At 37.0% G+C, this 16,119-nt stretch overlaps 1 protein-coding gene across 1 annotated transcript in view; it reads left to right on the top strand.

The window, feature by feature from the left end:
- Positions 1-16,119, top strand: part of anapc1 (anaphase promoting complex subunit 1) — a 107,813-nt gene that overhangs the window by 48,477 nt on the left and 43,217 nt on the right. Inside the window, exons 23-28 of the mRNA XM_079843584.1 lie at positions 351-387; positions 513-586; positions 5,395-5,573; positions 7,664-7,890; positions 11,433-11,551; positions 12,180-12,451. Coding sequence (XP_079699710.1) covers positions 351-387; positions 513-586; positions 5,395-5,573; positions 7,664-7,890; positions 11,433-11,551; positions 12,180-12,451 — 908 coding nt within the window. The remainder of the gene's footprint in view (positions 1-350; positions 388-512; positions 587-5,394; positions 5,574-7,663; positions 7,891-11,432; positions 11,552-12,179; positions 12,452-16,119) is intronic.

Consider the following 16,119-nt stretch of genomic DNA (forward strand, 5'->3'; position numbering starts at 1 on the left):
GGAAACCTCGATATAATTTTTTGTTTTTAATTATTTAATGAATATAAAATTTGAAAGAAAAGCATTTATCTGAAATATAAATTAAACTGAAATAAAAATACTTTCACTTTTGATCAATTTAATGCATCTTTGCTGAATAAAAGCATTAATCTAACTCACCCAAATGGTAGTATATTTTTTCATTAAATGTTTTTTTTTATATTTTAACTTATTCACTTTTATTCATATCATAATACATTACAAAAAATTTAAACATCCAAGTAAATTTGATAATACAGAAACCAGGTAATAAGAAGATGGTGTTTTTGACTATGAGTGATTGATGTTTTTGTTGGTCCATGTTTTCACAGGGCAAAAGAAAATTATCAGTGATCCTTTTCTGAGAAGGTACATGTGGTTCATGAATACTGTCATGTGCCTTATGTTTGTTTTGTAGATAAGTCTCGGGTCATAAATTCTAGTCAGCTGATTTAGTTCCTCCTGTGTGTTTGATTGTCGGGTGTGTTCCACAGGCAGAGCAGCGTGAAGCCCGCACCTTCATCTGGATGCCTGGCTGAGAAACTGGTGGTGTGGTTGACCTCTGCAGGTTAGAGCGACCAGCACAACCTGTTGATCCAAAAACACTCAACACAAGTACACACTTGCAAATGCGAATGCTTGGCCGACACATTACAAAACACTTAATGTGCATTGTTGTTTCTCTAGTGGTAACAAACCTCAGTACTTAAGGAGGTCATAGAGTTTCCTTCAAATGTCATTAATTCAGATGCGTTATTAATGGCTTGACATTAAACACCCACCAACCCGCCAAAGGCACGTGTAACAGTCACCTTGGCGGGTAAAATGTTATATATTATATTTACATTTTTCAATTGTAGTCTTTTAAAAAGGCATCTGAAATAATAAAACAAGTGCAATGTAGTGTTGTCAAAAATATAAATGTTTCGATGCATATCAATTCTGAAATATCTGAATCCAATACTCATTTTCCGCAGAATATATACACGAGTCACGACACCATTTGCTCTCTCCCTGTCATCTCTCACACACACTCACTCGCTTCATTTGCTCCGGATGAATATTGTTGGTGTTAGAAGGCTTGAACTTCGGTGTGCGATTGCTTGTATTGCACATAATTTTACTCATTCCTGCAGATTTTGTGCTCACATCCACAGTCCATAGGGCACACATAAAGCCGCCTCTCAGGACTAAATTGAGTTATTTTCGCTGCCTTATTGCGCTTAAACAGTCGAATACACTCAATAACATAAACAGTTGAGAAAGAAAACGCATGTTTAACAGTACTCATCATAGTTTTCAGTCACGCACGCGACTGTCGCAGAGTCTTGGAGGGCAAAACCGCAATAGAACTGCAGCACAAGCCTGTCAAATTTCCATCTTAAAACCAAAATACGTGAACCAGATACATGTTTTGGGCACTTATGACCTGAATCCGTGTATCATTCGTTCAGTCGATTTTTGATTTAATATTGAGCAATACAGTTGATACAATACAATACAATACAATACAGTTAAAATTGAGTTTAATACAGCTTGTTTTTCGTATCTTTTAGAAAAACGAAATTTCGACTTGATTTTTCATTCAGAGGTAGAAAAATTAATAAACAGTTTGAATATTCGATTTCTACACATGGGCGTTAATTATACGCCCCTTTCTGCTGATTGGTCAGCTGAAGATCAAACTATTCCGTCATCGGTTTTTCCTCAGTTCTGCTCAGCAGAATAAAAGTCCTGCGCTGCTACAGCTGTAGCCTACGGATTCTTAACACGTTTATTGCAGCTACATTTCATATTTTTTCTCAACAAACAACCAGACTAACGAATCGCTCGACACAACCCGTACCGGGGCGGAGCCTAGACAGGGCTTTCGTCTGTGCAATTCACCGCTTTGCATCAGCTGGCAGTATATGACGGCTGTCATAGCCTACCTTGGTTAAGTTATAATATATTTATATAAACTAAATGATTTTAAGGCTATTTATTTTACTACACATTGTCAACATAAATAAGCTGAAAGACTGTGGATAATTAAAACTAATTCTTACTGTCCACTCTTGCTAAATTGTGTAACCACACTTGTGTTCTTATTTCAGATGTGTTCTGAGTAAATGATTAAACTGATTCGTTAGTTCAGTGTTGGACAGATCAGTTGTTCTAACCAGGCGTTAAAATGATTCGGTTCAAAGGAGTCATTAGGTCGGTAATCGGACATTAGCAGACGCGTTGTGTGTGAATCCCGTCTGTTAGAACATTGCGAAAGATTTGTCAACACACAGAAAACACCTCATCACTGGATAGGATTTGTTTCCGGTTTATTGAAAGTATGGTTTATGTCAGCTGGTCAGAGAAGAGTCAACGTTTTTTGAGCGCAATTCACACCCAGTGGTAATTCAATGAAAAAAAATGTCTGAATGCACCAAGTGCAACATGGATTCGGTCTTCTGACCTTTTGATTTTGATTAATGTAATATGTGAAATATTAGAAAGCTAAGACGGTGCTTATTTTGAAGACAGAGAGTGTGCGTGCGGGGGAGGGCTCTGATCGTTCTCTCTGTCATCAGTTAACATGCGCCCTCAAGCGCAGCAGTCATCTACTACATCACTCATAAATCACAATAACTGATCAAATAAGGCTTTGGCGGGACAAATGTTTTTGGCGGCCGCCAAAATTTTTTCAATGTAGGAAAAACTCTGATATATTAAACACTAAAGCAAAAAGGAAAGAATAACGAATTGCAACCTGAAAGGTAAGAGACCGGAGAACAACAGATATTAAAATACATACTCTTCTTTTTTTTATGATTTATGTTTTATTAAAATTGATCTCAAAAGATTTTCATTAAAGCCTGTAATAACTTGCCATTTCGGTTTGTTTCTCAAACCAGTATACCTTCAGAGCGCTTTGAATATATAGCACGAGTTGCATATATGGATTAGACTGTACGATATATTTGCATCCGCTTTAAAAAATAAATAGGCCTAAATAAAAAAAAGCAAATGCGAACAGGACATTACAGTGATTAAGCCCAAAGTTATTGTAGGTGGGGATAATTAACACCGTGTATAGCCTATAACGCGTCGTATGCATTTTGTAATAATAAAGCACATTTTATAATTGACCGTATTTGCCAGAAAAGTCGCACCGAGTGTAATTCACATGACGCCAGGTCATGTTGAGAGATTATTGATAATTATTAGAGATAATTATTGGCATAAATTCAGAAAAATACCGGTAAATAAAATACAACATTAACATTATGGACGCTATGTGTAAGCTATTTTAATTCCCATCAGTGACAAATCCTTAAATGAATGGTAGCCTATTCAGAAAACAACAAGAATGAAAAATATAAGTAGCCATATAATAAAAATATACATAGAAGCCTAGCCTATATAAAATAGTCTATATATTATGCCATTTATTACAAACAACATTTAGCTTAAACACCAAGCCTAAATTAATTTATTTGAATTGAAACATATCGATGTTGGGCTCGTCGCTCGTGCATCTTTCATTCGGTCCAAAGTTTCCATATTTGCAATGTAACATTTGGATGCTATTATACTATTTATGTAAAGAAGGCTTCGTATTTCAGTCCAGTCCTATACGCATATAGGCTAAATCGGCATCTTCACATGCAGAGGTATGAGAAACAAACAGAAACAACAGAAACAAACTAAAATGCAGCGAATGCTGGACGCGCCTACTTTAAAAAGTCAACATTTCGATTATTTGACGTTAAATGCATTATATAAGTCACTTTGGAATAAATCACGACATGTTTCATGATAAAAAAAAAACGTGACTTTACAGTACGGAAAATACGGTAGGATATAGCAAATTATTTCGCAGACCCCTTGCACTTTCCTGGACTAAAACTGCTGGTCTACACAGATGAAAGCCCTGTCTGGGCTCTGCCCCGCCCCGGTACGGGTTGTGTCGAGCCATTCGTTAGTCTGGGTATTTAATGAGAAAAATATGAAATGTAGCCGCAATAAACGTGTTAAGAATCCGTAGGCTACAGCTGTAGCAGCACAGGACTTTTATTCTGCTGAGCGGAACTGAGGAAGAACCGATGATGGAATAGTTTGATCTTCAGCTGACCAATCAGCAGAAAGGGGCGTATAATTAACGCCCATGTGTAGAAATCGAATATTCAAACTGTTTATTCATTTTTCTACCTCTGAATGAAAAACTAAAAATCAAGTAAATTTAGTTTTTCTAAAAAAAAAAGAAAAACCAGCTGTTTTCTCATTTTTCAACTTTCAATATTAAATCAAAAATCGACTGAATGAATGATACACAGATTCACCTGCTGCAGTATTTCAGTCACTATAAACAGCGGGACATTTTTAAAACGCTTAACGTGAAAAACACTTTAAGGTGAGTTGCACCATAAGGATTCAATAAAGCAAAGTTTAAGGCTGATCTAGGATTTGTTGATATGGGTTTTATTTTAAATCGAATTGTTGCACCACTTCATTTTAAACACAAATTAATTACGCAGTAAAACTGTTTTTATACAGAATAAAACAGAATTATAGAGCTGATCAAACAGCAGACGGAGAGTGAACTGATGACCGAAAGAATCCTTATTTGTGCAACCCACCCTTAAAGTGTCGCAATGTACTAAAACAGTGATATTAAAAGATCAAATTCAGTTTACACCTTTTTGCTGATGCATACTGATACCTGTAAAAATGACTGGCGGGCAATGGAGGAAAGCCTTGTTTTGCCCTCCAGGTGGGCGTTCCTATAAATGTGTGACGTCTCGTGAAAACTATGAATAATGGATCTGTGCGTCAGGTCTTAAAGTGACAGCAGCCTAATATTCCTGCTGCCAAATTATTTTGAGATACTAAAAATGGTATCAATGTCAAAATTGTGGCCAGTGAAATGCTGGGTGACCAGTAATTTAGGAAAACCACTAGCCACAGTGGCTGGTGAGCAAAAGCGTTAATGTTCCGATTAATAAGGTAAGCTAGCTTATAAACATGCAAACAGTTCTATTTTAACTATACTATGAAATGAAATGAAATGAAATATACTACTAGACTATAGATGTTTTACTGCACGCTGAAAAAATCAGTACGTACTTCCATTCTGACACATTTAGGAAAACAATAACATGTAAAATCGGAAATTGGGTATCAAGCATTTGCATTCACGTATAGAAGACATGCTATGCTATTAAAGCCCCTATTTTTCTATTGTGTTTAGCCCAGAATGTGGTGTCTGGTCAAAAACAACCTTCTCAGATCCTGCAGCTTTTGTTGGTTTACCTTAGTTTACGTAAGCTTAGTTATATTTGAAGCTTGTCACGAGGGCCATGTGATTATACACTCTTTTGCATGCTTGTTTTTTTACCTCAGGATTTACATTGAAGGATCTGGAGTCAGTTCCGTTTGGTGTGGCTCTACCAATCAGAGATGCCATATACCAGTGCAGAGAACACCCGTGCTCTGATTGGTCAGAGGAGGTCTGCGCTCTGATTGGACGACAGGACCTGACCAAGCAAGCTCACAAAGTCACCCTAGCCAATCGTAAATCGGTAAGAAAGTGAATCATATGTAAAGAAACAAGATCTTGCTTTGTTTGGTCAGAGCTGTGCATGTATGACAACACATTTAGTTCTGAACTTTAATTTATACTAAATACTATTATTAGTATTATTTATATACTGTTATTATATTTAATTCATATTTGCACTTAGCTTTTTAAAAATATTTTCAGTCTTTATATTAATTTGTAACTTTAAGGTCAGTTTTTTCATATAATATGTATGTTTTATTTTAATTCAACTGTATTTCACTTATCGAAAATGATTTTTAATAGTTGTAGTTAACAGTAACAATTTATTATTAGATAAAATATTAACTATCCTGTATTAAAGAGCACCTATTATGGCATTTAAAATGTTCCAAATATTGTTTTAGAAGTCCCCAACAACAGTTTTGCATGCATGCAATGACAAAAAAGACTTTAGTTTTCCTATAATATGCATTTATTTTTACCTGTTTTGACAGCGATTCTCAAATGATTCCTTTAGTGATTCACTTTTTAAAACCCTGCCTTTACGTGACGCTAATCTGCGGTGATTGGTCCGATGACCCAGTCAGTTGTGATTGGTATAGTCTGTGCAGATATTTTCGGAAACAGAACGCACATCACCATAAATGGTTTTCGGTTGAACCTCTTAACCGGATTGAGGACGCATTCGTCCTCAAGCTTTATTTTTTTAAATTAGCTCAAAAGACTGTCAGATGTAAGTAATTACCATGTCAATCTATACATCATTTAAAAGATCTAAGAGGCAAGCTTCCATTTTTTACCTCTGTTTTATTCTCAAAGTCTTATAGTGACAGTAATTTGTTAATATGTGTCAGGAGTTATGAATATGAAAACCGCGTCGGTACCCTTTGATTGTAATATGAGCCTCAGCTGATCTCATTCATAAAAAAACTCCTCTATTCTCCTCACGAAGACTCGCGACAAATCAACATCCCTCAGGGCTTTTAGTTCAAAAGTGTGCAGATGAGGAGAAATATTGATAGATTCTTATATGTCTGTGTCAAATTTCTAAACAGAGGAGTATTTTTTATTCAATACTTCCTCAAAATGCGCAGATGTAGCCTAATCATGAGCGATTGAGTCTCTTATGTGTTGTTTTCAATTCATACTGGCAGCCGGAGGGCGCTCTGTGCACATGTAGTCCATATATGACACAGACAAACGAAGAAGATACCATGTGCCATAATAGAAGTCCATAATAAAAGCTTCCTGAGATCGTGAAACATGCAAATAGAGACATTTGAACGATGTATGGTTTGTCTTCAAGCCACTTAGTCTTCAAATGCTCATCCTTGGGAAGATGAAAAAAATTTGCTTTTGAGTCGCACTTCAGAACACAGCGTCTCGTCGCCATGATGTTTTCTAGTTTTCACTGGCGTCTTGGAGCGCAATAAGTGGGCGTATCGTATTCAAATAACTTGACAAGTTGACGTCATCTAGTCAGAGAAAAAGCTTCGGTCTTCTAACGATTCTTAAAAATGACTCAGAGTCGACTCTTACTTTTGAAAGAAAATAACTATATATATGGTGCACTGTCATATTTCAAACTTTGCAGGATGTTTTTGTTCACTTAGATCTATGTTACACACTACATGAAAGGTACATTTCAAAATTCCATGATAGGTGCTCTTTAAGATACTATCAATAGTAATATACAAAATACATTAAGCTGCCTAACTATCTTTAACTGTTGAAGTTGCTTTATTTTTCTTTTATGTTAAAAATTAGACATATTATTCGTCTACGTACTTGCAAATTCATTATCATACGAAGCATCAAATACAGATTTTTAAAACTAAGCAACAGATTTTTAAAACTATATTTGGCTTCCAAAAACGATTTTGAATTATTGTCTCCTGGGTAGTGGCAGTGCTGAAAGTAACTCACGTCACCAGTTTAAACAACTACTGTCTGAATTGGGCTGAAGACTTGAATATGGTATTTAAGACTGGTATTTTCTAATTTTAGAATGTGTAATTACTGTAATTCTGATGTGAAGTGAATGCTGCATTGGAAAGAATTAAACAACGGGTTTTCATTGTATATTCAGTGTGTTTGTGTTTGCCCTAGACTGTCGGTCTGAACGTAATGCTTGAGCCGCCAGTGACCAGCGATGCCGATGAGGAGGAGGACGGTATGACAGACTTGCGCCCGGAGGTGACGGGGCTGATCTGGAGTCAGGATCTGAGGGTGCAGGAGGTCCGGCGTCTGCTCCAGAGCTCCAGACCCGTCCGGGTCAATGTGCCCCACCTGCCTGAAGTCAGTGACCATGAGTACATTGAGGAGAAAGAGAACAAGTGAGCATCCGTTTGAAAATAAAGTCCTGTACATTCTTAAAAATAAAGGTTCTTTATGAAATGCATCTACTGTTCCATGAAGAACCTTTAACATCCACGGAAACTTTCCATTCCACAAAAGATTCTTTATAGTGGAAAAGTCTCTTTAGGTTTTTAAAATGTTCTTCACACTAAGAAAACCATTTACTGAAATGTTCTTTGGGGAACCAAAAATGGTTCTTCTATGGCATTGCTGCTGTGTAACCTTGATTTTCAAGAATGAAGGCTTCTGCAAGGATCTGTAAAGAAAGAAAGAAAACACAAATGCCTTGAAATGTACCCTGGAAGTGTAGGTCATCGCTGTCAGGTGGAAACCTTGTATGTTTCAAAACTGTTTCTTTTCAGGAAGTTTAAACTGCACTGCACGGACTGTTTATCAGCTCGGCGCAATAATAAACAGTGCTGGGAGATCCAGTTAGAAAGCATTTGAATTCACCACAGAATTAATAATATCACTAGTGAGATCTAGTGGGAAGTGTTCGTCGAAAAAACAGATATCAGATTAGCTTTGACGTGGAAACCAGGAGAAACATTGAGCCATGAACGAAGTTCAGGGGTTTCAGTCCACAAATCACCAAAATTCACCATGGATTTAATGTAGTAACACCACATGGTATTGTGGCAGAAATAGTCTGTAGAATTTTTTTTATTACATTATACATCTCAGGATTAGTACAACCCATTTGAGAGTGAAATTCAAGCACTTTTCAAGTGCTTCACACTTTTTCCAGCACTTCAAACCTCTAAATATGATCAAATTTTAATGTTATTTATTTTTAATGTGATGATTTGTAAAACTAAAAGTTTAATGGTGTAGGAAAACTAACACTTTGTGGCAACCAAGCACTAATAATTTAAAAAAGGCATAAAATTACCACTATAATCAGTAGCTGGCATCGGAGGAGCACTTATTTGACTTATTAGCCATTTCCACTTCCCATTCAATTTTCTTTGAATTGTGTCTGAATTACACAGAAAGTAAGTAAAGAGTGCTCCTTTTATAATCACTGAAGCTGTCGTCAGTTCAGTGTGATATTATAGAACAACAATGGTACATGTAATAAGAGTAGAATATTTACATTTTCCATATAAAAATGAGGGTTTTGCACATTGCTGTTCTTAATAAAAGTTCATATTATCTGCATATCAGCTCAGTGCTTCACTGTTACATTTCCAATAAACACATGTAATATTATTAATAGTAACTGCACTTATTAGCAAAACAATAGTAATTTTATTATTATTTAGTGGTGCTGGTGCCGCTGCTCTCAAATGTTAGTCTGGAGCCCAAAATCAAGTTGTTTTTGACCAGTATGTTCAGACATGTTGTGTCCATCATTAGAACGGCCTGAGGTAGTAAATGCATTGCATTATCCTTTCATCAACTTAAAGGTTATAAAGTTTATTGTAACTATGTGGGTGCTCAATTTGTTCTGTTATTTGGCCAAAAACTCATGCTATAAAACATAACTGTGCTATGCACAGACTATTGTGGTGAAAATTCACCAATATAAAATTGAAGTCAGACCACTTAATGGTAAAAATTAAATAAAATGTACTTGTCTGAAATTGAGTTGTCTGTTTTACAACCGACACATCTCAGAGAGCTACAAAATGAGTTCTAAGCAAAATCATACATCATACATATGAATTTCAAATTAAAAATGCCTGTTTGCACACCCATGTTATATATATATATATAAAGTCAGAATCTAGTGAGGACACCGAGTCATGAAGATTTAGAATAGGGTTCCAAGTTCTTTTTGATTTATCAGTTGAGCATTTTTTAGTGTATTTTAGTTTTTAAAGTGAAAGGAATGACATCAGATCCTTTAACCGAGAGGGAGTTGGGGGTGGGTTTGGACACTTCCAATGCAACAAGATTCTTCTAGCAATATGAGAAGCGAAAGCGATAACCTCTACTCTCTGTCTTGTGATGGATGACGAGTGACACACGCCAAAGATGGCAACTATAAGACTTGGAGATAGACATGAAGTCAAAAAGAAGCCCAATATGAGGCCAGATTTGGGCAGCTAAAGAATGTATGGGTGTGACCAGTGGGAGAGAAGGAGCATCTGGTACAGGAGTCCTCTGTTTCTGGGAACAATTTATGAAATATAGTTTTAGTCAAATGAATTTGATGAAAGAATTTTAGCTGAATGAGACTTAGTCGAGCACATACAGAGGTAGAATTAACTCTAGCAAGGGCCTCAGACCATAGCTCTTCCGATTAACTTGATTTGCAACTCATTCTCCCAAGTTATTTTCAAGCAGGAGAGAGAGGATGTAGTAAATTAAAGTAACATGGTGTGGATAGAGGATATACGACTACCACCTGTAGAGGCTGACAATGAATTCTCAAGCAGAGATATTTCTGGTGATTGAGGGAAACTGGTGAAGTTAGTTTTGGCAAAATTGCGGAGTTGAAAAACCCGAAAGAGCCTTTATTATGCAAGTTAAATTATGACCAGATTATCATAAGGCCTCTTACTTCCTTTTATCATATATGTACACTTTCCGGTTCATCTTCATCCACATTGGTCTTCCTCAAAATCCCATAATATGCCCAACTGATGTACGTAAATATTTTTCTTATTGGAAACATTTTATCTGACTCCCTAGACTTTTCCCAGGCCTACTGACCTTGACTACAGGAAGAAGCATTATTCACATGTTTCTCACAGCATTTGCAGATTAAAACTTGAAGTATGAGAGAGACAAAAAAGAGATAAAAGAGGCAGCATATCTGAGTTTTCTACCAAGAGTGTGATGGAAGGAGGGGTAGGTAGTTATCTGAGGCCTTGCAGTTGAGTGCCTCAGATAACTTACAACAATATGCCATAACCTCGGTTGAGACCTGCTTGAATCCTTCAGTTTGTCCCCTTGCGTTCTTAAACATTTAACATTCTCTAGAAGCAATTACTTAGACACTCTGCCTTTAATGTTACTCAATATATGATGCTTTTGACAGAAGGATTAGAGGAGGAGGACAGTTTTCAGTACATACAATAAAAAAAAATTGATTTACACACACGTCCAAAACAAAATGGATTAAAAGTAACTAAATATAAACAGAGGTATTGATTGAAAACCCATAGGAAAATAATATTTATCTTATAATAGTTAAATAGTTCTGGCTATGACTTGCATGCAGTCTTCTTCGCTCCTCAAATACAGAAAACATTAGCCTTTATATATACTATATATAGTGTTTAGTAAAGAAAATGTACATTCAACAGTTGTTTATTTACCCTTGCAAATTTTACGACAGTTTGAGGATCCAATTAAGTTATGAGGTTTAGTCACAAGCTCTTTTGAATACTTTTCATTGGTTAAATATTTGCAAATCCCACAGAAAGACATAAAGGATGACCAATAGTAATGAATTATGGGGGAAAAATAAAAATGGCAAAATGTAGAGTTTTGGCTGACAGTGATATGGAAATATATGCCCTTCTGTAAACATAAAAAAATGAATCATTGCTCTTTATTTTTGTTGCAGACTGCTACAGTTGTGCCAGCGCACCATGTCTCTTCCAGTGGGACGAGGACTCTTCACACTCTTCTCATACCACCCTGTGCCAACTGAACCACTCCCTGTGCCCAAACTCAACCTGACTGGTACTCTCATAAACCACCGCTCATGTTTTTGAAGCTTTCTAATGAACAGTTTTACAGCACTAGCAAAACCGCTTTTAAGAGCCTTGTTGAATTTCGTTGGCAGTAACCGTGCCCAGAAGTATATCCGACCCTTCCCACCACTGCATTATATCTTTCACACTATCTTCAACGATTTCATGTCCGTTAAAGAGAAAACGTTTTCCCAGGACCCTTAGTGGTGGTGTTCATATGTAGACATTTGGGTGGGTTTTTTTAAACTTGCCCTACTAAGTAACCACCCGGAATTCCAAAGCCCTGGCAACCACTCTCAAAAAAATATTTAGGCCTAATTATAATTTATATATTTGAATTGCACATAAGTGTTCAATCCATTTGGATTTTAACATAAACAAACTGACTGCATATCAGTCATACACAAATCAAACAGGTAAGAATTAGTATGATATCTGCGCGTCATTTATTAGTAATTGTTTGCATCAATTTGATTTTATTTGTCATTTTATAATAAACCTCTTCCTCTGCAATTTACTTGCTCTTTCCCACTGTAAAACGCACTGTTTTGTCTTTGTTGAATCCAGCAAGCAATGCAATATCTTAGTTAATAAACTAATTATTTTGTCTTCTCCAGGCCGTGCTCCTCCCAGGAACGCCATGGTGGACCTGAACAGCGGTAACATTGACGTGCCACCCAACATGACCAGCTGGCCCAGCTTTCATAATGGAGTGGCGGCTGGTCTTAAGATCGCCCCTGCTTCCCAGGTGGAATCTGCTTGGATTGCCTACAACAAACCCAAAAGTGCTGACCTGGCTAACGAGTACGCTGGCTTCCTCATGGCCCTGGGCCTCAACGGCCACCTCACCAAACTAGCAACACTTAACATCCATGACTACCTCACCAAGGTCAGTTACAGCCTCAGATGGGACGATTATTCAATCGTGAGTGAAACGTATGGCGAATATGGGGAATGGGATATAATGCCACTCTCCATGGTCCAATGTTATTTGAGTAATATTTATGTACTATTAACAACAGATTAGCTGTGTTTACATGGATCTCATTGTTAGAGGTCGACCGATAGTGGATTTTACCGATAACTAGGTTGGGCTGCACTTGCCGATAACCGATTAATCGACCGATAGTTTTTAAAATAGATACTGGATAAAAAAACATAATTAAAACTATATGAATATCAAAATGAGAAGTTCTAACATAACAAATTCTTCAGAAAATAATTTAAACATTAAAATATTACAGGTCAAATTTGTTTATTTACCTATAATCTAGAAACATGCATGTACATTTCATAGGTGAAGGATGTATTAGCTTACATTAACTACAAGCATTATGCATACATTTTTAAAGCATGTATTAATATGAGCAATACATTTGTACCTTGATCATTCATGTTAGTTCATAGTGCATCAACCAAGGTTAACAGATAAAAATTCAAACAATTTAATGTTGAAATTAACATACTAACGATGAACAATACTTCCACAGCATTTATTAATCTTAGTCAATGTTACAAATGTAATCGAATTGCAGTGTTACCATTTCATACATATCCAAACAGTCAGCTTTTTTAGAAGGAGATTATCTAATAAAAAACGAATGCGCTTCTGCTTTGTTTATGTTTCTGTCGGCAGCATGATACAGTTTGCGTTCTCACATCATTAAGTTTATATATGCAACATTTGGGTCAGACTTGTGTGTGTTTTTATCACTTTGTTTTAACTGCTTGAGGTACTGCTATTAGCGTCCTCTCAGCCTTGTCGAGAAACATACACACTGCTGTTATTTACCAGTTAATGCAGCATCTAGTCAAGAAATTAATGACTTTATAATGATTTGGCAACAAGTACTGTAGTGTTCCGTTTCGCTGGCGTTTTTTAAACATCTGAAGTGTCAGCACTCTTCGTTCAGCGCGCAGCCTCACGTGGTAATGTAAACAACACACCTGAGTTTTTTTTCCGCCTCTAGAGGCCGCTCTCGTGCTATATCATGCCAACAGACCTTTCTCAGAGCTCTTGTACTGTATAATAACAGCACACCCGTCTCAGCCGCTCCAGCAACGGACGCAACTATCGGTGAGGATTTTTGCCGATAACCGATTGTTACACCAATCAACTATCGGTGCCTATTAGTCGGCAAAACCGATGAATTGGTCGACCTCTACCCATTGTAATCTAACCAGTAGCATAATCGGAATTAAAAAAAAGTCAAATAAGTCACGTCAATTGGAATGAATTGGTCAAATCTGATTGTAAGGGGTGGTTTAAACCTTTTCTAATCCATTCGAAAGGTCATGTAAACACATGAAAACTGGAACACAAATCCAATGAAGTAGAAATTGCACAATGACAAATGACACACAGAACGAGCTGTTGTTGAATATAGTGTTATGAATGAATGTCGTATCAATCTAAGGCTATGTCTACCTTAATCCAGATACATTTGAAACTGTTTTTGTTTCAAAACTCTCTCCGTCCAAAATAGCTTTTTCAGGCATTTTCCAAAAGTTTCTATATGTAGGAAAACACTAAATTCACCATAATGCACATGTGTAAACCCTCATAAAAGCTCACTGAGATGATATTATAGATGGAACAGACATAATAAAGTTCTCATGCTATTCTTCTGGCAGGATCATTTTATTTAACAAAATATCTCCCCATTCACTGATGTGTCCAGGTCACACTCGCTTACCATTATTATGTTTGGTCTAAAACAATGGCTCATGTTGCTGCAGGACAGCAATTGCGAGTTAATGTTCTGTCATCTTTGTATGAAGAGTGTACAAACAAAGTAACGTCTTTTCCAACCGTGTGAAAGTGAATAACACATAACAGGTACAATAGTGGTATAAACATACATTGCTATCGGTTCAATATGCGTCACATGACTAAACATGCGTCGTTTTTAAATACCTCAGTTTTCACTAGGGAAGCACCGAATCCAGATTTTTGGGGTTCGGCCGAATACCGAATCCACTGTTTAAGATTCTGCCGAATTCGAAACCGAATACTACTCCCATCCTCAGTCCAATGTTACAGTAAACACATTTAATGAAGTAAACTATGTCCACAGCAGTGTATTTTTCATTTTATTTTAACTGTAAAAAAAAAGAAAAAAAGAATAGGCATCATTATGCCAGGATAACTGTCCTTCCTTTGCCATACCTGGGGTTGCTGCATTTTGGCTGCTGTCTGTAGATTCCTTCATGCACAACTCGTATTCTTTCGGACGCAATTCATACGCAAATGTTTTGACAGCGGCTATTGTTTAGGGTCCTTGTCACCACGAGACAAATCGGCATTGCAAATTGAACATGTAGATCGACTTGAATCGCCTTCTTTTGACTGAAAGTACTGCCAAACAACACTTTTTCTGCTCAAGTTAAATTTTCACTTTCTCATAGCAGACTGCATTCGGCCGGTCCACCTAGTAAACACCTTCCTGTAATCAACGGCGGCATTACGTTCGACCAACGGCGGAGCGCGCATAGTGCAAGCCTAGGGTTCGGTTTGGTGGAAAAAAATTCGAAGGTTCGGGAGAAACTGAACCCCGTCAAAAAGACCAATATTCGTCCGAATCCCTAGTTTTCACAGTCCACACTACAATGCGAAAACTGCATCCACTTGGGAAAGCATTTTTTAAAAGCTCAGTTTCACAGGCCAAACACACCATCTCTGTATGGATGGAAAACGGAGAGAAACGGAGACAAAAAGATGCGAAAACGCACTAGTGTGGACAAGGCCTAATATTCTCCTTCCACTCATCTTATGTAAAGTAGTGCAAGACAACATTGTCCGACGTCTCGCTTTGGACTCTCATGTACAGACGCCTTGTTCTGGCTGTGGGAAGGGCCGTTTTTACAGCTTTGTGTGCTCGTCATCTAAAACAAAGATAAAGTCCAATTTGAAGTTTGTGACATATAACCTGTTCACTTTATTTAGTGTTCATAGGATTCATCAATCAGAATGCTTTCATTCTGATTGAAGCAAAAGGCATCCATGTAAACGTAGCTATTGTCTTGTAATTAATTTGCATCTTAAATCATTAGCATATTATCCATCTACATATTTCAGATAGAGCCTGTGGCCCTGTTTTTTTGTAATAAACACCTGTTTATGTATGCAAATGTACCACGAAATCTACTGTGACCACCTGTAAGACATCAGCAGATGTTTACCAAAGATTATCCGTGTAGCATGTGACGAATCCAAACATTTATGTGTAACTAACAGGATGATTCACCTTAGATTCCATGAGTCACCTGCGCTTATCTATAATGGAGATCTATGTGGGAATCAGGAGTTGCGGGCGATGTTCATTCTAGTGGTTATTCAGAAGAACAAAACAAGACCAATTTAGCATAATGGCTTTCAATGGAATTGAAGAAGTTATTTAAAAAGTTAAGTTTTGCTTAATTAGAATTGGACACTCTGTGATGATGTAGCCTTGAAGTGGGCCGCACTTAGTTGGGCTTCTTTTTTTCCATCTCTCCTGCTAATGGACCTAGAGATCGTAGAGGCTCTTCCTGAAAACCAAAGATCTCTTCTTCCTC

Source organism: Gobio gobio, assembly GCF_949357685.1.
Source record: "Gobio gobio genome assembly, chromosome: 18".
Taxonomy (NCBI): domain Eukaryota; kingdom Metazoa; phylum Chordata; class Actinopteri; order Cypriniformes; family Gobionidae; genus Gobio; species Gobio gobio.